The 27,887-nt window shown below is 38.2% G+C and overlaps 1 protein-coding gene across 1 annotated transcript in view; it reads right to left on the bottom strand.

The window, feature by feature from the left end:
• The window catches only part of LOC100478737 (serine/threonine-protein phosphatase 4 regulatory subunit 1), a 52,847-nt gene that overhangs the window by 24,504 nt on the left and 456 nt on the right, over positions 1-27,887 (bottom strand). Inside the window, exons 2-5 of the mRNA XM_034643262.1 lie at positions 8,980-9,115; positions 8,063-8,169; positions 3,266-3,408; positions 2,434-2,580 (exon numbers count right to left, since the gene is read on the bottom strand). Coding sequence (XP_034499153.1) covers positions 2,434-2,580; positions 3,266-3,408; positions 8,063-8,169; positions 8,980-9,038 — 456 coding nt within the window. The 5' untranslated portion in view covers positions 9,039-9,115. The remainder of the gene's footprint in view (positions 1-2,433; positions 2,581-3,265; positions 3,409-8,062; positions 8,170-8,979; positions 9,116-27,887) is intronic.

Here is a 27,887-nt window from a genome sequence, read left to right as displayed (position 1 = left end):
TGTTAACTTATTAAAAGTATATACTTTAGGAAATATAAAATAGGTTATGGCATCATTATCCCACATACATCACAAAAAACATTTACCTTATTGATTCAGGTTCAGGGTAGAAAAATATGTATTTACTATGGCAATAAAATCAACCAATAATTAGTAAATGCACAGTAAACCCAGAGAAAATCTGAAAAATTTCATTTCTGACTATAGTTTCAATCTTATTGATCATTTTGCCCGATAACTTTAAAAGTAAAACACCTTACATTTTCCCAGTAAGAAAATAAATGGTCACTGTTCAAAGGAAAGATTATCCACAAGAAGAATTTGGATTTAGTATATTTGTGCTGCTAAGAAAAGACTCTCTGGAGGCAGTCCTTACCCTGCAAGGTACCGTGTTAACAGAAACTCGTGCCTAAGAGCTGCGTCCCTTGGTTCTAAGGAAGGCAAGGACCCAGTTCCAACACACATAGTTTCAGGTAATGCAATTCCAGGCAAACGAGGATGAACTATGTTTGAAAACCAGACCAACGTTATATAAATAAATTCCCCACACCACCGCCCAGTTAGTACAGAAAGAAATCTGATGGTCTGCTATTATTACACCTACTCCTAACCCATATAAACATGATTAGAAGTAACAGAGATTGCAAAGAGAGAAAACACTATCCATACAGGACATGACTGACTGCGTAGAAAAATTCCAAGGACTGTACAAAGAAGCCACTAGAATAAGTGAGCTTAGGAAGTTTGCAAGACATTATGTCAGAATCAAAAATCAAATGTATTTCTATAAATTAGCAATGAAATGAAAACATTTAAAAACGGTATATTCACAACAACGTTAAGACACATAGTTCAACAAAATATATGTGTGCTCTGTCTACTGAAAACTACCAAACACTGATGAGAAACAAAAGACGTAAATAAATGGAGAGATCTGCTGTACTCATGGATTGTTAGGTGGGCGACCATCTCCAAATTGATCTGTAGCTTCAACACAATCCCTCTTCAAAATCCCAGCATCCTCAGAACTGGAGATAACATCTGTATCTCCCAAATCCCAAAGCTGTTTTTGTTCTTTGACTCTGTACTGTTCCTAAGCATTTTCAAGCCCTAAAGATCCAAAGTTATATACTGTATCACTGATCTAACATAATTAAATTCATCAGAATCAATTATTTCCAAGATAGAGAACAACTAGGAAGCCAGGGTGTGCAGAACATGGTAAAATAAATAAACCAACTATAAAAGAATCATGGGTTTCATAATACTAGTGCTGGATATAGTCCATTACAATTACAATGTTTCACTATTGTTAAATCCCATAAAAATAATAGAGCAAGTTACACTGCTCAGTTATGAAAAAACTGATTTCTTTCATTGAGGAACTTGTGAAATAAAAAAAAAAATCTACATTTTGGGATGTGACAGAGGTGCTGATTGTACAACACAGTGAATGTACTAAATGCTAACTTAACTGTACACTTTAAAATGGTTTTTCATTATGTGAATTTAATTTCAATAAAAATGGTATTACTGAAAAGTATCTAAATTTATTATTAACTGGTATGGAATATCTAAAAAAATATAATAACGGAATCAAGAAATTTCCAAGGGAAAGGGGACTAGAGAAATGACCTAATTTATCCTATGATCCAGAAACACTATCGTATCAATAAAGATGCTATTATTTTAGGGTTTTTATTTTTTATTTTATTTTTAAGTAATCTCTACACTCAACTTTGGGCTCGAACCCACAACCCTGAAATCAAGAGTCACATGTTCTACCAACTGAGCCAGCCAGGCGCCCCTATTTTAGGTTTAAATAGTAAACTCTCACTATCCAAATAGATTTGAATTTTTAGATGGATTTATTATAACTGACTTTGTTATGTACATGATTTAATCTGTGTGGTTTTCTTCTCATCACAATTTCTATTGCATATCATATATCATTATAAAATTACTTGCCTAATTCTCCTTCCCCCAAAGACCACACTTCAAGGGCAGGAGCTATTTTTTTCCCCTGTGCTTACATAGTGCCGAGAAAAGTGTTCAACAGCAATTAGAGTTTCACAAACGTTTCTTCACCCAGTACAGGGTTTTTGTGTTTTTTAACTGCATGGATTACTTCTTCCATCTTCTTTTTCCATAATCAGGGATTTACAGTTACTTATTCTCTTGCTACACATCTTGCTTTCTCAGAGCCCAGTGATAGAGGCATCTAATTCACAAGTGCAAAGCATAATATGGGGCCCACAAAATAGACCTTTTTTGTATGCCTATGTCCGTTTCTAGCCCTTTCTAATGATTTGTGGCTACTTTGATACCTAATACATATAAATGCCATAGCACATAATATAATATTTGAGCACCTCCTATTTGTCAATACAGTGACTAATTTTTGCCGAAACAGAAATAGCACCTTCTACTTACAGCCACAGCTTCGGTTTTCACATCATCGTTGCTATCTGGGGCAGTCAGCTCTATGAGGACGGGGCACACTTTGGTCTCCACATCGAATCGCTCAATTAACTCCTGCTCCAGCAGGGCCAGCAGAGCTGCCTGACTTGTTTTTCTTACCTGGGAAAAACCAGCAGCATAAACAAAGTACATACATGATGTAACAAAACTCTATTACTTGATTTTCATAAAACTGAAAACTTTTCACCTCAACTTAAAGGGATTCATAACTGGCAAAACCCTGCAAGTAAAAACTTGTTGCTATTTTTTCCAGCTATTGCCGACAGCACTTGGTAGATCGTGATACGACAAATGAAGTGGCACCGAAAAGCCATCCTTGGGGGGGCACCTAGGGGGCTCAGTTGGTTGGGCGCCTGACTCTTGATTCTGGCTCAGGTCATGATCTCAGGGCCTGGGATTGAGCCCTGCACTGGGTACCCCACTCAGCAGGGAGTCTGCTTCTCTTCCTCTCCCTCTGCCCCTCCCCCCATTCGCATGCTCTCACAGGCAAGAGAAAAGCCATCCTTGTGAAAGGTGACTCCCAAATTAGCAAACTTTCTGAGGGACACCCAAGAGGGTACATGTGAGAACGCAGCTACTGGGCATTGTCTTATAACAGCATTAAGGAGACTTCCTAGATTTGCCAGACTCTCAATATATCTTGTCTAAGACACACAGTCATTTTGAAAAACAGAGTAATGAAGCTGAAAAGGAAAAGACTCAAATGAGACCAGCTTGGGGAGGCCATTCTACATATATCATACTACAAACATTTCCAGGAAGAACATGTAAATGGCACTCTTACCTGATTATTCTGATCTGCGAGATATCTAACCACGATAGGCAGTAAGTATTTGGAAAAAGCATATGGGATTGAAGGCCGGTTTTCTTGGCAAAACAATGCAATATGAGGCACCTGTTCCATCAGCTCAGCTCTCACGGTTGGTTCTATTGAAACAACAGAAATGTGAGCAAACACATTCTCCCACAGTAACAAAATCCTTGCCTAGGCTTAAGACTATTTAGGAAAGATTTGGACTCCCATCCTTGACATAAAAAGGACTTACACAACGTTCTCTAACTCTAGGATCCATTTCACAATCATATGCAGGTTAACTCCACGAGTAAAAGGAAGACCCTCCTCCCATCCCAGGCTTCTATCTTCCTACTGTGCACCAAGTATGCAATCATTTCCCATTATGACCAAATTTATCCACCACCTACATTATGTCACATATGCTAGTTAAATATCCAAGTATTTAACAATCAACAAAATATGTATTATTTACGAATTATTTAAGAGCCTCCCAGGACAAGTCATAAGGACCAGTTCCTAATCTAAATTTAATCAATGAATGGAGAATTTACAATAAAAATTAAGACTAAAATGGTAAGTGACCATTAAAGTAGGCCAATCAAGTTAAAGAAACAAAAAAATCTGAAAAGACTCAAGTATGTACAGCAAATTTAAGTATGACAAATACAGCATTTCAAATCTCTGGGTTTCAAAAGGATGAACTGCCTACGAGTAATGGCAGGAGAATCAGTTATGTGAGGAAAAAAATGATTGTTCATCCTGCACATCATACATGAATTCTAAGTGAATTAAAGTTCCAAACTTTTTTTTTAAAGATCAAAAGCACTAAAAGACAACATTAAAAAAATGTTTAATCTTGAGGTGAGAAGCCCTTCCAAGGCAAACAAAACCCCAAAACCAACTTAGAGAACAACTAATTCCGCTTTATAAAGCCTCCGTTATGGACAACCGGTACCACACTCAGTTAAAAGGCAAACCAGCCTGGGAGAAAATAACGCAGTATTAATAACTAAATATACAAAGAACCCATTGTTCAAATGAACACAAGAAAGAAAATAAGGATACAGACAGGCAATTCTCAGAAGAAATGCAAGTGACTAAGACACATATAACACGATGGATTATCAAAACAATTCATCACATCAGACCTAATTAGAATTTTGGTACCTATTAATGATTATATCACTACAGTTACTTTAAGGTAAATATGCATGCATGGGTCCAGAACTTTAGATTTCAACAAACAGAAATTAATGAAACAATCAGCAGAAAATATATTAGCATCTTACAAAGCTAAGAATCTTATCAACAAACCAATATTTTGAATTTGTATTACATGGCTCTGCCATTTGAAGTTAGACAGTAATTGAAAAAAATGGTACTTCTGTTTTGAAAAATACTTAATTAAAAACAAAACAAAACAGAGGCCTCTCCTTTTCTTCATTGACCCTGAATTTGCTAACACTGACCTAATACATATTATATATATTTTTGAAGCAAAAAAAAAGGATACAAGTTACAGTTCTGGTTAAGAATGAATCAGTAGGGGGGCGCCTGAGTGGCACAGCGGTTAAGCATCTGCCTTCGGCTCAGGGCGTGATCCCGGCATNTTAAAAAAAAAAAAAAAAAAAGAATGAATCAGTAGGGGCTCCTGGGTGGCTTGGTTGGTTGTGTGTCTGCCTTCGGCTCAGGTCATGATCTCAGGGTCCTGGGGTTGAGCCCCAAGTTGGGCTCCCTGCTCAGCCAGAAAGTCTGCTTCTCCCTCTCCCTTTGCCCTTCCCCACTGCTCATTCTCTCTCTCTCAAATAAATAAATAAAATCTCAAAAAAAAAAAGAGAGAGAATAAAATCAGTAACTTTTCTTTCTTCAAAGCCCTGCTTAGGCAAACAGACCAATGGAACAAAACAGAGTCAAGAAATGAACACATTTTGGGAGGAACTGAAGTGCTGGGGAGGGATTTCAAAGCTACTATGATGGTTGAAGGGTATGAAGGAAGAAAAGGGAGTTGAGCCTAGGGTCTCTAACTTGGTGGGCTGGGCTGATCATGACTATTGAAAAATATACGGCTGTAAAATTAATGCATACATTCCACTTTCCCAAGCAAACAAGGAGCTTAGAACTTTTCAATCTTTCATCTGCCTTATCCATATCAACTTTTATCTTGATTTTTTTATTCCCCTAAAGTTGTTATTCATATTTTTAGGATTTTATATAGCAAATGCTTATTTAGGTTTACTAATAATTTACTAAGTTCTTTTTCCTCATCAGTATATCTTTCATCCAACTCTTTTCTGGTTCAATTAAAAAAAATCTATAAATAGAGTTACATACCAACAACATTGTAAGCTTCAGAAGAAAAGAACATATTCAGTATGATTCTATATAAAGTTCAGAGGGGCAAACTAATCTATACACTTAGCAGTCAAAACATGGATTACACCTTGGGGAAGAAGAACAGGACAGAAATGAGGAGGTGCCCTGAAATGGTTTCTGGGGTGCTAGTTCTATCTCTTAATTTGAGTACTAATTACATGGGCCTTCATTTTGATTTACTTCATGGAGCAGAAAATTTATAGGCCATGTACTTTTTGTAGTGTAGTTTCATTCAATATTAAAGTAACAGAGTTCCCCAACAAGTGTTTCTGTTGCCCATCTATGTCACCAAGTCAGTCCATACTGGTACATTACTGTTCTATACCACAAAAACGCACTCCAGCATGGCACAGTCTAAGCCCCTACAATCTAGACCTCGACTGCCTTATTGAACAGCCTCATTATTTTAAGCTGTAGACTCAGTAAACTAGTGACCAAATGGGCCACTATTTGAACTCCTTACACCTCTAAACCAGTCTTTTCTTCTCCTGAGTATGCTTCTTCCCTTCTCTGTACCTCATCATTCTACTAAATTCAACTCAATGTCACTAACTTTCTGAAGCCAGCACCAATCCTCTCCGTTATAATGTACTGTTTGTAAGTTAGTTGCATTCATTAAACTGTTAATTTGATAACAGGAATTCTTATTCACCTTAGTAACTGCTCTAGCATTTATTCTAGAATCTGGCATAGGACTGCGCACTGTATTATGTTTACCAAATGAACAAAAAATGTAAATGTCAACAGAGATAGTTATCATGAACTCAACAACTTGAGAGAGTATTTTTAAAAAATCTACAGTTGACCCTTGAACAACTAGGGGGCTGGGGCACTGACCCCTCCCTGTGCAGAAAATCCACATATAACTTTTGACACCCCCAAAACCTGACTACTATTAGCCTACTGTTGACTGGAAGCCTTACCAATAACAAACAGTTAACACATATTTTTTGTATGTACTGTATACTGTATTCTTAGAATAAAGTAAGCTAGGGAAAAGAAAATGTTATTAAGAAAACGTAAGGCAAGGGGCGCCTGGGTGGCGCAGCGGTTAAGCATCTGCCTTCGGCTCAGGGTGTGATCCTCAGTGTTCTGGGATCGAGTCCCACATCAGGCTCCTCTGCTAAGAGCCTGCTTCCTCTCCCACTCCCCCTGCTTGTGTTCCCTCTCTCACTGGCTGTCTCTATCTCTGTCAAATAAATAAATAAAATCTTTAAAAAAAAAAAAAAAAAAAAAGAAAACGTAAGGCAAATACATTTATAGCACTGTACTCATTGAAAAAAAAACCTGTATCAATGGACCTGCACAGTTCAAACGCTGTTTGAGGGCCAACTATATATACATACATATATTTATAAAAACAAGCACTATAGGCGGCAAACAGGTAAAAGAAAATAAACAAATTCCTCCCTAAAGAATATCTATTCTACTAAGAAAGGAATAACCACAATGGAAAAAAAAAAAAAAAAAAAAAAAAAAAGANAAAAAAAAAAAAAAAAGATAAGTGAAAATTGTAATTGATGAGATTCTCCTAAAACCATTCTGGAACAAGCATACAGACATGAGCAAGTACATACGGTATCATTAGATATCATCATTAGGTTATTTGTAAGCTTACCAGATTTTTTTCTACCCTATAGGAAAATAAAAAACACTTAAGGCTTATGTAAATAGTAAAACATACTCCCATAAAACAAACTGCTCACCAACGATGAGCCCATCTAAAAATTAAAAAATGAGACTGCTAACATGCTAGAAAGTTTGTTAAAAAGTGAAAAATAACACATTTTAATAAAGAGATAATGGGTTTAAGAAAAAAAATACTTTTGAATTGTTTCTAAAATAGAAAATAAAAATATGCATATGACTTAAGATTAGGTTAAAATGGTAAGTTTTATGTTATACATATTTTGCCTTAAGAAAAAATATTTTGAAAAAACTTAATATAACCATATTCCAAGCCTGAAGTCAGGTTTACCTCTTTCTTAAGCAGACCCTCCTATCTTCACTTTGGAGACAAAATGCTCTAGTTTTATGACTGATTCACATTTTTCACAAGTGAGAAAGCACAGGATAAGGAAGCATTTTATATTTGCCTAAAATAACTTACAGCCCACTTCATCCCTTTTAAAATTTATTCAAAATTATTTTTAAGTTTTTGATAATCCTAAAATATTAACATACATGATGCAAAAACAATTTTTAGATTTTTCTGGTGAGAAATTTCCAAAATTAAACTAAACAGACCAACTACAAAATGTGAGTCTTAGAAAGTTTGTATTTTCTTCCTACTGATGTCTTTGGTAATTTACACAGGAAATCTTTTAAGAAGTCTCATATCACACTAAGTTTTCATTAGTTTTTAAAACCTCAAATTTGGTAAAAGAAACCTTTCTCTGCATAAACATATACCTGAATCGTCAGCTAATCTGCTAATTCTTTCCAAAACAGCAATGCAATCTCTTTCATCATCGCAGACTTCCCTCAATGTGTCCAGCAAACTCCGGGCCACCATTTGTCTGACAGAAAAAGAAAATGATAGAGTGTTTAGTGGTGTTAATAAGTAATATTTAGAATTCCAAAAGGTAGAATCTACATGGTTTTAAAGACTGTTTTTCTTACTACATTTTATAACATAAAGTCACTAATTTCCTAAGTGACAAATGCCAATATGGATTTTATTGTAACAAGATGAGACCGAATATTTACCAAAATATTTTTCATCTTTAACTGAAGTGACAAATTTCTAAGGTCACTGAAAATTTATAAAATTTCAGTTATCTTCAACTACCCAGTAATAGGAAAATACACACATTCTTCATTATATAAAATATTACCTTCACACATTTTTACTAAATGAGTTCTATACATCTATACTCAAAAAATTTAAGACCTTCAGATTTCCCAGAAAACTGATACAGGTATTCTGGGGACCACAGCTGGAGAAACAATGCATTAGGAAGAGTGTCCCAATCCCCTTGAACATCACCTGGCACACAGTAGGTATACAACATCATCTGTTGAAAGAATAATATACTCCCCTCAGTAATCACTTTACACAAATATCAAAATTATGCCTAACAGCAAAAAAGTAATGGTGGTTTTTGTTGTTGTTGTTGTTTTTTGCCAAAAAGCAAAGAAAGAGTGCCAGATGCTTACGAGGACCAAAGAGTAAACAATTATAAATGAGGCCTTGGCTGTGATCATTAACAAAACATGTTGACTAAGACTACACATTAATATTACTTTAAACAGGAAAACTGTATTTTCCCTACGGAAAGGAATGTAATAATCTTTCCACTTCCACAAGGAAAAGAATATGCACATACCTGTTAAATACGTTCTCACTTGCAGCATACTTGTCCAATCTCCCCAGTGGCGTCAACATTTCATCTTGTGAGACAAAGTCCAGGGCTGAAGGTATAATAATCACATCAGACTCTGAGCTGTAGTCATCCACACCAACTATCAGAGACATCAGAAATACTCCTTATAACACTTTGAAAGTAAAAAGTACCCCTTGCCTGTCTGAAGCAGCTAAGTAAAATGGCCTTTTTAATATTTCTGGAGTGGGATAAAGGTTCACAAGAGACTCTTCCATCAACTCAGAAGCCATGAATGACTGAAGAATGCTCCCCTCCTTTTTCTATAGATATGTCTAGATGTCTCTAGAAACACAGGGGTCAGAGGCTACAGAAACTCAGCGTGGGGTGATCACTGAGAACTTAAATGTTCAATGAGAACACAACTTGTAAATAAATAAAATGTCAAACACTGGTAAAGTAAATTCTGCAATGCAGTCAGAATAACTCACATTATAAGCAAAAGAACAAATATAAGAATTACAGCAGATGTCTCATCAGAAACAATATAAGCCAGGAGATAGTAGAGCATTCCTTAAAGTACTAAAAGAAAAAGACCCAAAAAACAATGTCAACCTACAACTCTATACCCAGTAAATAAACACCTTTAAAGTATCTCTGAAATTTTTATCTTTCAAATACAAAGATTTCAGACACACAAAAGCTGACAGACATCATCACCAGCAAACCTACACTACAAGAAATACTGAAGTCCTTCAAGCAAAAAGAAAATTATACCAATTCGAAATCTAGATCTATACAAAGGAATAAAGAGCACGAGGAATAGTAAATATGTGGGTAAATACAAAAAAGACTTTTCTTATTCAAAAATCTCTTTGAAAGATCAAGTAAAACTATGTACTGCAAAAAAAAAAAAAGATAAAAAATGTATTGTGGGGACTCTTAACTAGAATGAACAAACTGATGGTCACCAGAGGGGAGATGGGTGGGGCAATGGGTGAAATAGGTGATGGGGATTAAGGGGGGCACTTGTTGTAATGAAGTGCTGAATCACTATATTGTACATCTGAAACTAATTACACTGTATGCTAACTGGAATTTAAATAAAAACTTTAAAAAAATGTACTTTGGGTTTCTAACATATATAGAAGTTAAAATAATGACTATAATAGCAAAAAGCAGGGAAAGGGCAAAGTACACTGTTCTAAAGTTCTTACAGTGTATGTGAAGAGATACATATTATTTGAAGGCAGACTGTTAAAAGATATATACTAATTACAAACTCCACAGTAGCCATTAATAATCAAAAAAACAAAAAACAAAAAAACAAAACCCAATAACAACAACCACCCCACCAAAGATACATAGCTAGTAAGCCAATAAAGGCCATAAAATGGAATCATAAAAAGAAATACTCAATCCAAAAGGCAGAAAAAGAGGATAAAAGAAGAGATAGGACAAACAGAAGAGAAACAGCAAGATGTGAGATTTAAACCCAACCATGTCAATAGCCATGCTGAGCGCAAATAGTCTCAATACCCCAATTAAAAGGCAGAGATTTTCAAACTGGATTAAAAATAACACCTAACATTAAAATAATTACTTACACAGTGCAGACAAATTTTATACAATTTATGCTGATCTACAATTCACAGCAAAGTATCTTATTTATTTTGAATCAGAAGGTTGTAAAAACCACTCAGATGCTCTCATTTGGCCTCTTGTTTTCTCTTTCTAGCACAGGACTGTTGAGCTAGCATGACCTCGAAGGCACCTTTATGCAGGCTCTAGAACTCTATGACTATGACCAAACTGTTTCATCAGTCTCATACTTGTTAATCTTAAAGATAACCATTAAATACATGATTCTGGTCCTTAGAAAGCCAGGACTGTCCCACGTTGCAGTGTATAAGGCAAGCTTGGAGCACTTAGCTCTAAAGGCAGGCTGCCAGGTCGCATATTCGAATACTGATTATGTAGGTTTGGAGTGAGCCCAGGAGAGCTCATTTTTAATAAATACCCCTACTAATTCAAATGCAGATTGCTGAACAACCATATTTAAGAAACATACTGTTAGAGGGCAACAAAATCCTATTTTGCTTCGGACACCACTCTATCCATTACGGTTAACAATTACTTCTCTACAAAAGGAGGTGTTCCACTCTGGCAAGGGCACTGGTGACAAAGCCTCACTTCTATTTCCCAGAACGGCTGCCTCCTGCCAGTATCTGTGGAATCATTCTGGCCTGAACCCTCCTTTCTGAATTCAAAATTTCTTCATTGATTCTTGATTGGACTAATAAGGCTCTGAATCTCGTCTTAATGGAGGCCACAAGGATTTGGTTACCATAGTTACAGACTACACACTCAGGTCTTACTCAGTCATCCTGCAAATGTCTGCCACAGGTTACAAAAAAGAGAAACACGAAAATAATCAATAAAAAGACTATTACCACTAACGAAAAAATCCTATAGCATATACTGGGTGATGGTACAGTAAATAATATCCTCCAATAAAACAACACAGAGGTAGTAAGTGCAGCTGTACTGTTAACAAGGGTTCTATAGTTTATGCAAAGTAGAACACTAAAAGATTATGATAAATTAAAGATACAAATTATACCCCTTATGAGTACTCTCAGAAACATGCAAGAAAGAATAGCTAGAAAGCCAATAGGGGAATTAAAATGGAATACTAAAAAATATCGTTAACCCAAGAGAAAGTCAGGAAAAAAGCAACAGAGGGAAAAAGAGAGACGATCAGAAAAAAACCAGACCTAAATCCAACCAGATCAATAATTACATTATATATAAGCAGACTAAACATATAAAAGCAGAGATCCCTAACCAATAAAAAAGTATTACTCAACTATAGCCTATTCACTAGAGACAGTTTTAAAGCCAAATTTTCAACCAATAGGTTGAAAAGAATTTTTTTTTTACAAAAGATAAAACACGAAGCAGTAAGTCTAAGAAAGCCAAAGTGGTGATATTATTAGACAAAATAGACAAAGACAAGGACTATTACTGCAGATGAAGAGAGACATTTCATGCCTCCATACCCACCTGAGCACTTTCTTTCTGGACAACTAACTTCAGTTTACAGGTTCTTGGACACTGTGGCAGCAAGAGCCCTTTAGGGTGTCACAGCCTTAAAAACCTAGGTTCCTCCACTGATGAATATGTTATTGGAAATTTCAAATTGACCAAAAAGCATATAAAAACAATGTTCACTCTAGGGGGCCTGGGTGGCTCAGTTGGTTGGGTGGCTGCCTTCCGCTCAGGTCACGATCCTGGAGTCCCCAGATTGAGTCCCGGATTGGGCTCCCTGCTTAGTGGGGAGTCTGCTTCTCCCTCTGACCTTCCATCCTCTCATGTTCTCTCTCTCTCTCTGTCTCAAATAAATAAATAAAATCTTAGAAAAGAAAAACAAAACAAAAAAACAATGATCACTCCAAAATGCTTTTTCAAATTATCTGACCTCCCCAAATTCCCATTACTTCCTCTTCCCCGATAAATTTACTGTCTTTGCTGAAAGGCAACCAGCATGGAGTGGAAAAAGAAAGAGGACTTGCAAGCTCTACATAAGAGATGGAATTCCAATAGATACTTAAGCAGGCAATCTTCATTTTTCAAAACTGCATACTTAATTATCAAATAAAAGCTTCTGTGAAAAAGCTATATGACATCTTTTTAAAAAATTTTTTACTTAAGTTTTTTACCTGAATTCCAGCATAGTTAACATACAGTGTTATATTAGTTGCAGGTGTACAATATAGTGACTCAACAATTCTATACAGTATTCAGTGCTCATCATTATAAGTGTACTCTTTAATCTTTTAATGAAAAGTTGTGGGTTTTAGTGGATTCTAATAGACCAGAATCCTTTTTTTTTTTTTAAGATTTTTATTTATTTATTTGACAGAGAGAGAGAAACAGACAGCGAGAGGAAACACAGGCAGAGGGAGTGCGAGAGGAAGAAGCAGGCTCCCAGTGGAGCAGGGAGCCCAATGCGGGGCTTGATCCCAGGACTCCGGGATCACGCCCTGAGCCAAAGGCTCAGCCTAACGACTGAGCCACCCAGGTGCCCCAGACCAGAATCCTAATAGAAGAGAATTCTTAATAGGGACAGAACCCTAGAGCACAAACTGAAGCCTTATATTTAAGGCATCATATGGCAAAGGCCCAAAACATAAATTAGACTCAACAGATCCTTCTAGTTCCAAAGTATAAGAACCAAACATGTTACAATACAAATAAAGAGATCAAGAAAAAAATGTTGAGAAAGTAACAATAGAAAAATGACATTTCTCTTTGTTAACTTATAAAACAGAATACTTCCCTTTGTAGAAAGCTAAGAGGTCATACGGTGGAAGAGAGAAAATACCCTTACAGTTCAGGATGTTTACCCTCTACCCACTCTCAGCTCCTTGCACCAGCAGCAACAGAAATCCAAAGTAGCAGAAAGCAATGACCTAACTTTTAGCTGTTTTAAATTTAAGGAAAATGTAAAAGTTTAAAAGTTGGACCCATGTGGGAGTTTGAAGATGATTAGTTTAACCCCTACATAGTGACTGCAAAAAGTGGAGTGAAAAGGGCAGAGGCTCTTCAAAGTGAGACAGACCTGGGTTCCAATCTCATGTTTTGCTACTCATGAACTATGTGAACTTACACAAATATTTAATTAATTTCGGCCTGCTTCTTCATCTATAAAATACTGCAAGACTTCAATAAAGGGCAAGACTTTTAAGACACACATTCTAAGATGTCTATAAAGTCTCTAACATAGTATCAGGCAAATAAGTAAATGTTCCCTCCTCTCTGCATTTAGGTCTGTTTCTAGATAGAGAATCTCAATGTGGTTTCCATGTGTTTTTAAATGTTTTCATTCATTTCAACCACTAAGTAGGGCAGCACATATACGGGGAGTGCTAAGCATTCAACAAGGAACACAGATATAAACACTAGACAAAAAGTGTATGCATGTAAGTATATATGTGCAGCTATGTGTACATAGACATATACACGAAGAAAGAATACACCGTGTAAGAATACATACATACAAAATATATTGTTAACTATTACATGTTGTTAGTTATGGTAAGTCTAAATCTGCCCTGGTGAGTACAAGAAGACTTCGAAAAGTCAGGCAGTTCTTGGAAGACACACTGGAGTTGCCAAGCAGGACAGAGGCAGGAAGAGGGCATTCCCAGCAGAGAGATCTAAGGACGCTAAGGGAGTAACAGCAAACCACGGCATGTCTGGCAAACTACCCACGGACTGTAGTGCAGGTGGGACACAGGGTTCCCATAGAAGCGAGGCAGGAAGAGTAGGGGACTGTGGCCAACCAAAATCAACATAGCTTTCTAATTTTTAAAAAGTAACACTATTACATTTTTACATTATTACAGCTAGAGAATTCGCCCTGACACCCCGTAATTAGGAATGGCATAGGAATGCTAAGCAACAACTTAGTCAAATTCAATAGTAGCTACCTCTTTTGGGCAACAGACAATTCCGGGCAGCATATCTGCTTATTCAACTGTGCTATGCTAAGACTTTATTAAAATTCTCGATTATTAATTAAAACTGTCATTTTTTTTTTAAGTTAAGCAATAAGCAAAGCTCATGATGTCTTTTCCAAGTCAAAGACTTTTTGCCTTTACACAGCATTCTAAGAGAACCCCAGGTATCACATTACTCCTCTCCCGATTATCTGACCCCCTTAGTTGCTGGAGCAGAAGAGGAAGAAAGGAATACAGAGAAGCCCTAGTCCCCTTAAAGAGTTCAACATTCTAATTCAGTGGTGACAATCCTGGTTCCACCTGCATCAACACCATAAGTAAGCCTCTTTTCTACGCCTTGTTAACAATGCTCAGACATACTACAAATTTATGCTAATTTCATGCTCTTTCATTAAGAATTTTGAATCTACTATTCTTAAATCTTAAATTCTCTCAGAAGATGTTCCAAATCCCTAAGTTCCCAGAACTACACTCAAAAAATCAACTCCGGTTCCTACCTTACCATCATAAATGATGAACGCTACAGCAGCAAGTGAGGGGGAAACAGTGCCAGCAGCCAGGAGAACAAAAGCAGGGGAGAAAAGGCTGAGTAGTGCTCCCGCCCACCATTTACTCCGGACCACAGATATGCTTAAGAGCACAAGAGGATCCAGAAGTGCTTCAGCTGTCCTGACATGCATCTCAAAATGTAGCAGCTCACTACTGCTGTCTAAAGATATATTTTTCCAACAACATTGCCTTTAAACACCAACCACATTATTTAGGACTCAACTACAGAAACAACAACATTACAATGGTGGAGGGAAAATAAGGCCATGCATAGTATGCTTTACGAGCAATATAAAGTAATTAAGGGCAATTCTGAGTACATGGGTTTTTTCCTGACACACTGAATCTAGAACTTAAGCTTGCTATTCTCTAAAATGACTTTTTCATCAAACTGCTTAAAGAGGTAGTTCCCTTTGCAGCCTTCACCCCCTCCTCAAGACAAGCAATCTGTCCTATTCTCTTCACTCTTGTGATTCTCGTCTTAAGAATCAGCAATAATTTGCCAAAATTCGAGGGCCCTTCTTAGACCTATTGTCTTACTTCTCTACAGCACTTGACAAGGCTGACTTCCGCTATCCCAACACCTTCCTCTTAAATTCTTTTTTCTTGGGTTCTCTGGAAGTACACCATCCTGAGTACTTTTCTACCTTTCTGGACTATTCTTATTTTTTTGACTGTTTTATGTAGGTAGTTTCCCTCTACTTTTGTCCTCATATTTTACACACACACACACAGTCCCTCTACTTTTGTCCTATTTTACACACACACACACACACACACACACACACAACCTCCCCTCCCCCTTGAAAATGCAAGGCTTCAACTCTCACTTATAATGTAAATAACCTCCAAGAGTCTCCTGCCCTAATCCCCAGATCCATATTTGCAGGTACTTCATAGACTCTCCACCTCAATGTCACATTTGTTCTAAAAATTAAACTGTCCAAAACTGTATTATAAAAACCAGCTCTTCCTCAGGACTTTCTCCTCTGTGACCTTGAGTTCTCAAACATTAAGTGTTCAGTTACCTTTTTAACATACCTTTCTGGCTCCCATCATCTAATCAGTTGCTAAGAACTATAAATCCTACTTTCATAAAGTATTCTGGATTCTCACATCTCAGTTCCCAACACCCTAATTCAGAGGTTCTGTTGTCTTTTGCTGAGAGCAAACTGGGGCACTTGAACCCCACGAGGGACACAAAGATTTTCCTGGGAATATATCAGACGGATGACTTGAAGGGATATTCTAGACCCCAACTTCCAGGAGTACTCTTATTGCAAAAATGTATCAGGGGTTTGGATCCTAAGGCTTTCCCTTTTACAATCTCCAGCCTCCCACGGGACAAGTAAAGATACATCTCCTAGCTCCAAGGCCACCATGTTACACTGCCCCAAGGCTGGAAAAACCTCCACTGTCAAACAAACGAACCCAAAGAGATACCCAAAGAGATACTACTGGAAGTGTTAAGAGATCGACTCTCTAAAGATTTTAATACTTTTACAAATCTGATACTTTTCAAACCTTTGCTTTCAAAAAATTTGAAAGGTTGAATAGCTCATTAAAAACATGTTTTTAAAAATTTTAGCATATAAGTTGGAGGAAGTTCAAGGACATTACTGGCATTGCTAACAAAACCCTCTCCATCAACTTACTTATGTCAACAAAATGTCTCAGTGCACACAGGTCTTAAAAAAGTAGAAATGGATGCTAAATATTGTCTCATTCTGGCAATAAACTATATTCATCCATGAATACATACATCACTTTTTAAAAAGCCCCATCCAGGAGCACCTGGATGGCCCAGTCGGTTAAAACATCTGACTTCAGCTCAGGTCATGATCTCAGGGTCCTGGGATGAGCCCCACATCAGGCTCCCCACTGATCAGGGGAGACTGCTTCTCCCTCTTGCTCTCCCTCTGTCCCTCCCCTCCCTGCACTCTCTCAAAAAAACCCAAAAACAAAACAAAGCTAAAAAAAAATCTTTTCAAAAAGCCCCATCCATTTCGTTGAGATACCTAGTCAGTAAAATTGTGTAGGAAATGGAAAGAGATCAAGAAAAAACATCAGAAGGGGGAGTGAAGCATGGGAGACTATGGCCTCTGAGAAACAAACTGAGGGCTTCAGAGGGGAGGGAGGTGGGGGAAATGGGATAGACTGGTGATGGGTAGTAAGGAGGGCACGTATTGCATGGTGCACTGGGTGTTATACGCAACTAAAATCATCGAACTTTACATCAGAAACCAGGGATGTACTGTATGGTGACTAACATAATGTAATAAAAAAAAAATTAAAAAAAAAAGAAAGAAAAAAGAACAGGGTAAAATTCCCAATTCTTGAAAATGGATGATAGTGGGTATCAAAGTGTTACGCTATGTAGAGTCCATTTTTAAAAACTTTGTGACATTTATAAGTTGTGTTTTAAAAAATAACTGTAAACTTAAAAATGCACAAAATAGAGTTTTTGAAACTATTTTAGGAAATATACAGTAATTAAGTTTGAAGACCACTGCCCTCACAGGACTTCGGCTCCCCCCATTCTATCCCAGTTTACATATCACCACCACTTCCATCTTCCTAAAGCTCTACTCTGTTCAATACAATCCCTGCCCTTCCTCCCTCCCTCCGCCACCCCAAAACTCCAAGACACCAGGATTAAGGGACAACTTTCTCACGCTGTAATTCAAGGGACTCCATGATCTGACACAGCCTCTTTCCGTCTCCTGCACACAGCCCATACAGGGGCCCATTTCCCATCACAATTCCTACAACTCTCCTGTCTTATGTGCTTGTCACATCTGCCCCATTTCCGCCCTTTTACCCTCATCTCAGTTTAAATTTACCTATTTACAAACACCATCCAGGAAGCGTTTCCATTTTTTAAAAAGATTTGATTTACTTGGGAGAGAGAAAGCGAGACCGTGAAAGTGGAGAGGGTCAGAGGGAGAAGCAGACTCTCCGATGAGCAGGGAGCCCGCTGCGGGGCCCCAGGGTTCCTGGGACTCCACGATCATGACCAGAGCCGACGGCAGTCCCTTAACCAATTGAGCTACCCAGGCGCCCTCTTCTTCTTTCTAATTAAGATCTCTTCCTCAAGTGCCCCAGTCTGGGTGCCCCTAGCTTTTATTCTGCTGGCAATAGTAGTGTTTAAGTTGTTTTTCTTCATTTTTTTCTGCCTGCCCCCAGCCCCAGACATAGATAAATTCCCTGAAGGCGGAGACCATCCTGTTAATCTTTTTATTACCTAAAAAAGAGTCTAATGCTTCTCCTGAATAATGCACATTTATTAACATTTGTTAGTGAAAGGTAGCCCATAGGGATACTTGAGGGGACCAGGGTACTTTAACCTCCAAGCTCATTAGCATATTAATGCCTCTGATAAGTACCACACCAAAGAGAATGGTTAATTTGTAGGACCTGACTTTCACCAAGCTTGATCACAACACAACATCCTTCTGTTCACCATACAGTCTCTAATAATAACCTCTAAAACAGAGGGGGGAAAAAAAAAAAAGCAGACAATGTGTCCTCGCTCCTCCAATTTTTTCGATACTACTTAGGGCCACAATAAAACTTGCCAAATTTTGTTTCCCAATTCTTCATATTCTTTTTAGAAAATGAAAATGAGATGTACCTTGGAGACTTAATCATTTTTATAAGATTTACTTTAAGATATGGGGTTTTAAGATGATATTCTAATAAATAAATCAACAAATGAAAAGGGAAGAAGGGGAAGTTCTGTAAAGCAGTCTGCGAGCCAGTAAATGTAAATTGTTTCAAGTAAGAATCACGGACACATTCTAACACCAATGGATAAAAGTTTGTTTGGGAATGAGATATTTCCCCAGTGTCAAACTATTCCCCTTACTAATTACAAAAGTTAAGAACAGAATCTTTAGGTGGAGAAATCTTGCACACATCACCTTAACCAAGTGGTTAAAATTACCACCACCAATAATGGACAACTGATATCAGGTGCCTCTTGAGATGAAGCACTGAGAAAAATCACAGCATTGCTTACAAAGTATTCCTGTTTAAAAACAAAAAAACAAACAAAAAAAACACAACTTGAATCAACTCGTGAGGAAACATATAAAACCAAACTGATTCTCCAAAAGTATCAATATAATGAAAGATAAAGGCTTTTAAAGAGGCATTACAACTAAATGCAGTGCCGGAGCCTGGACTGACAAGATGGTTGCCATAAAAAACATTATCAAATAATTGGTGATGGGGCGCCTGGGTGGGGCAGCTGTTAAGCATCTGCCTTGGGCTCAGAGTGTGATCCCCTGCTCTGGGATCGAGCCCCACATCAGGCTCCTCCGCTGGGAGCCTGCTTCTTCCTCTCCCACCCCCCGTGCTTCTGTTCCCTCTCTCGCTGGCTGTCTGTCAAATAAATAAGTAAAATCTTGAAAAAAAAATTGGTGAAATTTGAAAATGGACTACTTCTTACATATTTGAATTATATCAATGTTACGTTTTCTGAATCTGATTGCTGATTATGAGAGAATGGCCTTGCTCTTAGGAGATCCAGGCTAAAGGGCCTGATTTCTAAATTTATTCTCAAAAGATGCAAATAAGATTTAGAACAATGTATTTATTACATTGTGTGTGTGTGTGTAAATGAATAGAAAAAATAGAGCAAACTGGCAAAATGTTAACAGTTGAAGGCAAGAGAAGAGTTTTGGGAATTAACACAGGTGTTAACCTGTGCAACTTATGCGTGGGTCTAAAAATTTTCAATTAATTCAATTAAATCAATTTTTCACATTTACCTTGAAAATAAATTACTTCAGTATTTGACACAAGTAAGGTTTTATGACCATATTTAGCCTGGCCAGAAAAACCAAGACTCACCCTAGCAAGCATGTGCTGAAGGTCTACTGTGTGACGGGTACTCTGCTATAGGTAGAGTAAAAATGTTACAGACCTCGGACTTAACAGTACAGTGCAGGGGCAACAAATCATGGCCAGCAGTTAAAACTGGCCCCCAGTCTGTTTTTGCACTTAGAGTTTACTGGCAGACAGCCACGCTCATTCATTTCTGTACGGCCTGTGGCTGTTTCCATCCTACCCCGGCAGACCTGAGTAGCTGCAGCAGAGACCACGTGGCCTCAAAAACCTAAAATATTTAGAGTCTGGTCCTTCACTGAAACTTTCCAATCCCTGGTCTAGGAATGTAGCAGAAATGCAATTAAGTCACTGCTTGGGGAAAAAATGAATAAAGACAACAAATTTGAAGGACCGTATAACTTAGTCCTTATAGCCTCAAGCAACAGGTATGCTGTTTCAATTTGTACTTTGTGACAATATGTTCATCAGATAGCTTTCCTTTAAATATAAATACTAAAAGCTTACGAAATCCTTAGAAATGATTTTTACTGAGACATATAAAACCATCCTACAGCATGTTTAATCTCCTAACTGAAGTTAAGCAAGAATAATTTCCTATAGTTCATTCTATATGAATATTATAAAAACATTTCCCCAGGGTATGCATATAAACAAAAGAGGCATCAGTGTGTTTACCTGCTGTCAAATTAGTTACCAAGATCATGCTTCCTAAACAGTATCTGCCAGAGGAGCTCGCAGCATACCAAAGCCCTTGCAAGCGTGGATCTCCTATACATTATAGATGTGTTGTTTGTTCCCTTACAGTCTTATTAACCCAATTACTTTGGTTAGTAATCCTTTTTTCCATAGGTAATCTAAATATAAAATTAGAGCTAATCCAGGTCCAAGTTACCACCAATCTCTAATACTCTAATAAATGGAGTCTGGAATTTATTTGAAGTTTTCAGGTTATTTCTGCCAAAAACTAACAGATTTAAATGTAAAAATGACTTATATCAAGTCTGTGACTATAAATTTAAAGCAGTATAGTAAATTTAAATATAAATTCAGATTTTGGAATGACCACTTGAGGTGATCATACATATTAGATCCCATCAATGGTCTTACACACTTTTACTGCAACAACTGGCTCTCCCGTACATGAGTGCTTTAAAACACAAAGAAAAAGTGTGTATTTTGCTCCTAACATTTCCATGACAGACAGGAACTTAGGACAAAAATTATTTTAGCCATCAAATACTTACAGCATGTTACTACCTTTATATCCTCCAGGAACTTCAGGAGGTTAATGACCTAAGCAAGTGATAAAGTAAGGGAAATAAAATTGGAAGGCAGGAAGAATACAGTAGTAAAAGGCAATAAAGTAAGAAAGATTGTGTCACAGAGGTTCATTAACCTAACACTTTCAAGTCAGGTGACTGAGCAAATAATTTAACCATTGGATAAGCCTTATTGGATACCATTTTTGTAATTCTGTGGTTACCACAGACCTCACGGGGAATACTGTTAAGTAAGGTTATAGTACAATGCCTGACACACAGTATAACAATAAATGGTAATTAAAAAAATAAAATCCAAAAATTTCTCCCACCTCTCTTCTGCAACTAAAGAACTATGTTAGATAATATCTAGGAAACGAATACCCAAACCTACAAGATCTGAATAGTATTTTAGCCTCTGCCAACTGGCCACCCTTATCTGGGAGACCTTGGGCCTAAACTTTCTTCTGCTTAAAGGACGAATATATAACCTGCCCTCTACCTCTTGATTTCAGCAATTCTGGGATCACTGGCTCACTAGAGGTACAGCACAGCTCACGGTTTTAAAGTTTATGTGATCCTCTAGATATGGCAGACCAATTTAAAATATACAGTTCAACTTGTGTTCGCCAGTGTTCTTTTGCTACCACAAAGGCTGGCCCAAAACGGTGAAATGTGCTTAGCATGATAAAAATAAACAAGATGTTGCTTCTCTTAATCTGGTGATCGATATGAAAGTGAATTTAGTAATTATTCAAATGTGCTTTATTGCAGTAGAACCAGCAAGGCAAATGTCTAAAGAATCATTTAGGGTTGACTGGGTGGCTTGGTTGGTGGAGGGTCTGACTCTTGATTTTGGCTCAGGTCATGATCTCCAGGGTCCTGAGATGGAGCCCCGTGTGCAGCTCTGTTATGGGTGTGGAGCCTGCTCGGGATTCTCTCTTTCCCTCTGCCCCTGCCTCCCAAACATGCTCTCTCTCAAATAAATAAATCTTTAAAAAAGCAAACACACACACACACAAATTTAATCATTCAAACTTTCATTATTTACTATACCTTAGATACCCTTCTGCTCATAGATTAGAGCATCACACTTCAAGTGTAAGCCTTGTGAAATATTTATAGTTAAAATAAAATGACACCTGGGATGTCTTTAAAGTACTCTGGCTGCCTCCTCTCTACTCCCTAAAAAAGCCCAGATGTTAGAGGGAGGTAAAGGAAAGTTGAAGCCAAGTAGTGGGTATATGATGATTCATCTGCTGTAAGTTTGAAATTTCCCATTAAAAAAAAATTAATGGCATTCACTTTAAAAAAAAAATCAATATAATTCATATTAGAAAAACTAAAGAAAACCATAGATATAGAAAAAGAATGTGACAAAATCCAACATCCACTAATTTCAAAAAAGCTCTTAGTAAACGCAGGGAAAATAAACTGAACCTCAAAATTCAAAACTTCTGCTCAAAAGACAGCTAAAACAAAGATAAGACAAGTCACAGACTAGAAAATAATATTGGCAAATCACATACCTGAGAAAGAACTTGTGCCTGGAATATATAAAGAACTCCCAAAACTTAATAAGAAAACAAGTACCCAATTAAAGAATGGGCAAAAGATTTGAACAGGCGCTTCGTCAAAGATATACAGATGGCAAATGAGCACAAGAAAATATGAGCATTATTAGTTATTAAGGAAATGCAAATTCAAACTACAAAAACCCCCCACAAAACCCAACCCACCATACATACTTAACACGACGGCTAAAATGAAGATTGCCCACACCCAATGCCGGCAAGGGTACAGAGCACCTGGAACTCTCGCACACAGCTGGAGACAGTGTAAAATGGTACAACCACTTCGGAAAACAGTTTGGCAGTTCCTTAAAAAGGGAGATAGCCATTCCACTCCTAGGTACATACCCAAGAGAAAGAACAAATGTGTCCACACAAAGACTTGTACCTGAATGCTCACCAGGGCTTTATACGTAACAGTCAAAAACTGGAATCATTCCAAAAGTCCATCAACATTTTAAGGACAGAGAACAGCTGAGAAAAATGAAGTACTTTGCTCAAGATAATAAGTGAATAAACAACAGAGGCCAGAATCTGAATGCAGACCTAATGTTTACAAACCAAGTGCGCTTTCCTCTGCACAGAACTATACTGGGATTTGGGTGCCTGGGTGGCTCGGTCAGTTAAGAGTCTGCCTTCAGCCCAGGTCATTATCCCTGGATTCTGGGATTCAAGCCCCTGAGTGGGGCTCCCTGCTCAGTTGGGAGTCTGTTTCTCCATCTCCCCCTCCACCTACTTGTACACACACTCTCTAAAGTAAATAAATAAAATCTTTAAAAAAAAAAAAAAAAAAGAACAAACTATACTGAGATGTGTTCCAGAATTACGGCATGGTAAATGCTCAAACACCAACCTGACACCAAGTAGGGCAGAGAACAAGTCTGCTCCCAAGTCTAGAGGGGTAAAGAGCTAAGAACACCTGACTGAACAGTTAGGAGGATCAAAGGATGGATCTGGAGAAGGGGAACCTTAGGTGACCTGACAGCTGGAAGATGGGTGCAAAGTGCCCTCTTCAGAACTCACAAGGACTAAGGGTCCTTTAACCTCCTTAGCCCAAATTCCATAGGTGTGCCGCCTCCTCCTCCTCCCAAAACATGACATTAGGTTTATTTTCAGATCCAAGTTAAATGCAAAGTAACACTCTAATTCTAGTCTAGGGACTGCCCACCCTATCATGCAACTGATGGCAAACCATCAAGAGAGGAAAAAAAAATCCCGAATTCCAAAATATAAGGCAAACAGAGGAGTGAATAGTTTAAAATATACATTCTTTGTTTTGATGAGAGGAGGAACCGAGGCAAAAGGAGCAGAAATAAAAAACCAGTGATCAAACAAATGTGGCAAACTAATGAACTTTACCTAGGAAGGGCTATTTGTCTTTCATAGGCGGAAAGAGCAAACAAAAACCTATGTTGTTTTTTTTTTTTTCCAAGTCATGCAGCTACAAGCCCAGACAGCTGACATGCATATTTGCAAAGGGTTTTCCCCCTTTTACTTTCTTAAAAAAAAAAAAAAAAAAAAAAAAAAAATTTGTGTAGAGAATTGTTACCCAACACATCATTAACTGATTCTATGCACGTGTGGGTACCACTAAAACCATTTTTAAGCATGCTTTTCTAGAATATTAATTATATTATCTCTAAATAAAGGTTTTTCCTGTCCAGTCTTGCTGGTGACAATCAAAACATCCTACCAAGTCTCATGACTCACTCTTCCAAATCCCCATTTAACAACACTTCTAAATATCATGACTTTCAAGGGCACCTTCCTACAGTTTTTTAATTGATTCCCTGGCCACTACTACACACAGCCCCAATTTTTTACTCCTTACTTCCCTAAGGTGGCAAGGGCTTAAAGAATCTTATCAAAACTAGATTTCAGGGGCTCCTGGGTGGCACAGCGGTTAAGCGTCTGCCTTCGGCTCAGGGCGTGATCCCGGCGTTATGGGTTCGAGCCCCACATCAGGCTCCTCTGCTATGAGCCTGCTTCTTCCTCTCCCACTCCCCCTGCTTGTGTTCCCTCTCTCGCTGGCTGTCTCTATCTCTGTCGAATAAATAAATAAAANTAAAATCTTTAAAAAAAAAAAAAAAAAACTAGATTTCAAAAGTAGTCCGAGGGCCCACAGACTCTTTGAAAGAAGTACAGTCCAGGCAGTTATTACCCAGTTAGTTCTGGATCCATCCTTAATTCATTCTAATCCAATAGTGCCCTCAAACCTGAAAAATAATATAGTGAAAGATTTCCAAAACTTCTTCAGATATGAACAGTTCTGCGGTATGGCATATGCTGTAATTTAGCGCCAAAAACTCTTTGACATAATGCTAGTTACAGTTGAAAGAAAAGTTAACATAAAGACTAAATAAGCTGTATTACACCCAAGCTTCATCCGAATGACCTCTCCGTTAAACAAACCACATGCAGCATGCTAGATTAATCCTCAAGGGTATTTTAAGCATGGGTTCCAACAAATTGCCTATACAACAGGCCTGGGCTGCTCAATGTTATAAACTGAGCAATTTAAGAAAAGACAGTATTTCCGATACAATATTTGGAATCAGGAGGCCTACCTTCAAATTCTGGCTGGTAGTTAAGGAGTTTCATTTCCTGAGAAAATAATTTAGTCCCTTGTGTGTCAACTGATTTATGTACTAATATCCGAATCCTACAGCCTACATCTCACAGGAGTGTTGCGAAGAATAATCTGTGTAAGAAGGCTAACCCATCCAACCTTACTGTAAGATTACCATAAGCCCTATCTCACCTATTTTAGAAATCTAGCAACTGAAATGCAAATCAAAACTGCATCTTTGGAAAAGTGACGATAGAAATTTAAAATCCCTATGAAAGTCTACCTGTAATTTTGCACGGCCTCCCATTATTCAAGAAACAGAAAGGGTTTTCCCGACTCTGAAGTCACTCTGCTGAGACACCTATTCAAACGGGTGTCACTGGCTTGCTTTCACTTTGAAATTCAAAGTATGTTTCGTGATAAAGTATGGAAAGTACCACTTTTAACCTAAAACAAACTTAACAGCACCTAATCATTTTGCTTACTTACTTTTACGACCTTCTGCTATGTACAAACAACGCACCTTTTTTTAAAAAAGTTAACTGCAAGCATTAGCAGCATCTATAATTATATTAATTCTGTAGTGTAACGTTCCTGCTCTCTTTTTTTAAGCTTCCCCTCCTCTTCACTCATAACCACCACCACACAATAGCCCTTTCACCAAGTACTGTTCTAAGGCCTTCATGTGCATTCATTTATGTCTCTAAGCAACTCTAAATAGGCAATACTTACTATGCCTATCTTCAAATGACAAAACTTAAGCATATGGAGGTTAAGTGACTTGCAGGAGTCTGTCCAAAGTGACAATATCAAAACTGCCACCAAACAATCTGGCTTCAGAGTGTTGTCCATTAACTTACTGTGGTACACTGCCTCTGATATCTTCATTATCATGCTTATATTAAAACTGCTTGTAAACCACTAGAGGGCATAGATTGTGACCATTCTTTGCAGAGCTATATCCTCAGTACACAGAGGTCTTAAGGCTCATGAATAAATCACTTGTTGAGTTAGTTCTTCACAGGTGTGCTTTCCCCTCTAGACTGCGCTCCTTTAGGGTCAATGAGGAAACTGACACTCCAGCTCATCCTTTAAGTGCATGGCACCTAAGTGAAAATAAATGAATAGGCAGGAGTTCTTCCTCCACACATTCCTAAACACCTGATGAATGAGGTGTCTTCTATTTATAAAGTCTTGAACCCAATTACAGGAATGAGAAGCCCCTGTTTGAGATAACAATCAGAGCCACCTTTCCAATCCTAACTTTGCAAGCAATCAATAGCTGCCATGAATAACCTTTTAAGCTTACTAGCAGACATAACATAAAACATTAGGTGAAATGTAAAAGCTGTCCTTCACTACATTAGTACTGTTCCCTGTAAGAGAGTTTTTACTTAAAAAAAAAAAACAACAGCCCAGAGTTAGCAAAAGTTAATTTTGCATATGGTTCATTTGCTTTAAAAATAATTACTCTTTTTAGAGAACCCTTTTGAAGAGTAAATTCCCCCTTCACTCAAAATACCTAGAAATTTAAAAATTAAGCTTAATTTGGCCAAGGGAAGCCACATTAGACAATGCTAGGGATTAACTACACAGTATTTAAAAGAGCAATTTCAGAGTGCAACCATCTCTGAATTACTTACCTAGGTATTAGCCACAGTAAATCTCAGCATCAGGCAGGCTCTCCCCTAAATACACCACAAATTCTACCATGGTTATCATTTCAAAGCAGAACAATTTCCAAATTATGTTCTGATTCTTAGAAAAGCACACACGAAATAAACAAATTCCTATCTAAATATCAGTTCCTTCCTGACACTATTCTGGAGACAATGTCAAAGTTGTTTGGTTTTTTTTCCCTTTTTGCTTTTTGAACAAAAGATCGACTCACTTAAAACTTCCCTTTCCCAAAGAAAATCTAAAACTGTAATATTTAGGGAGGTCTGGTTGATTCGCGAACATTTGCATTAAAGAAATACACTCTCTAAACCTAGTAACTCCTGCTAAAGCCACGCCTTCTAGCCTTCCCGTAATCCCCAAATCACAGGGGGTGTCGAGGCAATCTAAAAACTGCTCGGAGCGAAAGGGAAATTACAGGTCTGCAGTCTCCACACAGTCAGAGCCCAGGCGACAGAACCGGGACCAGGCTCCCCTGCAGCTGGCCGCCGAGTGATACTTGCGAGCAACTCTAAGAAAACACACCTTCCTTCGCCCAGCCTCTTCCTTCCTGGGGGGGAGATAAGGGTGGGGGTCCGCGGAGGGCCCCCACAGGAAACAAGCACACCCCAAATGCCTATTTCACATTTCGGCCCTGCCACTTTCTCCTCCCGAACAGACGCCGAGAGGCCCCCGAGCCCACAGGCGCCCTGGGGGTGATGAGAGGGTGGGTGACGCGGCAGAGCCCGAGCTCGGGCGCCAGACAGGGCATCCCTCGCCGCCCGCGGAGCCGGGCGCGCCGTCCCCCCACCCTCGAAGCGCAACGCTCCCTCCAGCTAGCGGCCCCGGCCGGCCCAGGGCCACGCCTCGCTGAGCCCCGTCCCCGCCGGCCGAGCCCAGGCCGCCGCCGCCCGCCCTTCCTTCCCGGCCG

Source organism: Ailuropoda melanoleuca, chromosome 14 (genome assembly GCF_002007445.2).
Source record: "Ailuropoda melanoleuca isolate Jingjing chromosome 14, ASM200744v2, whole genome shotgun sequence".
In the NCBI taxonomy this organism is placed as follows: Eukaryota; Metazoa; Chordata; class Mammalia; order Carnivora; family Ursidae; genus Ailuropoda; species Ailuropoda melanoleuca.
This window is presented reverse-complemented; position numbering and strand designations above follow the sequence as displayed.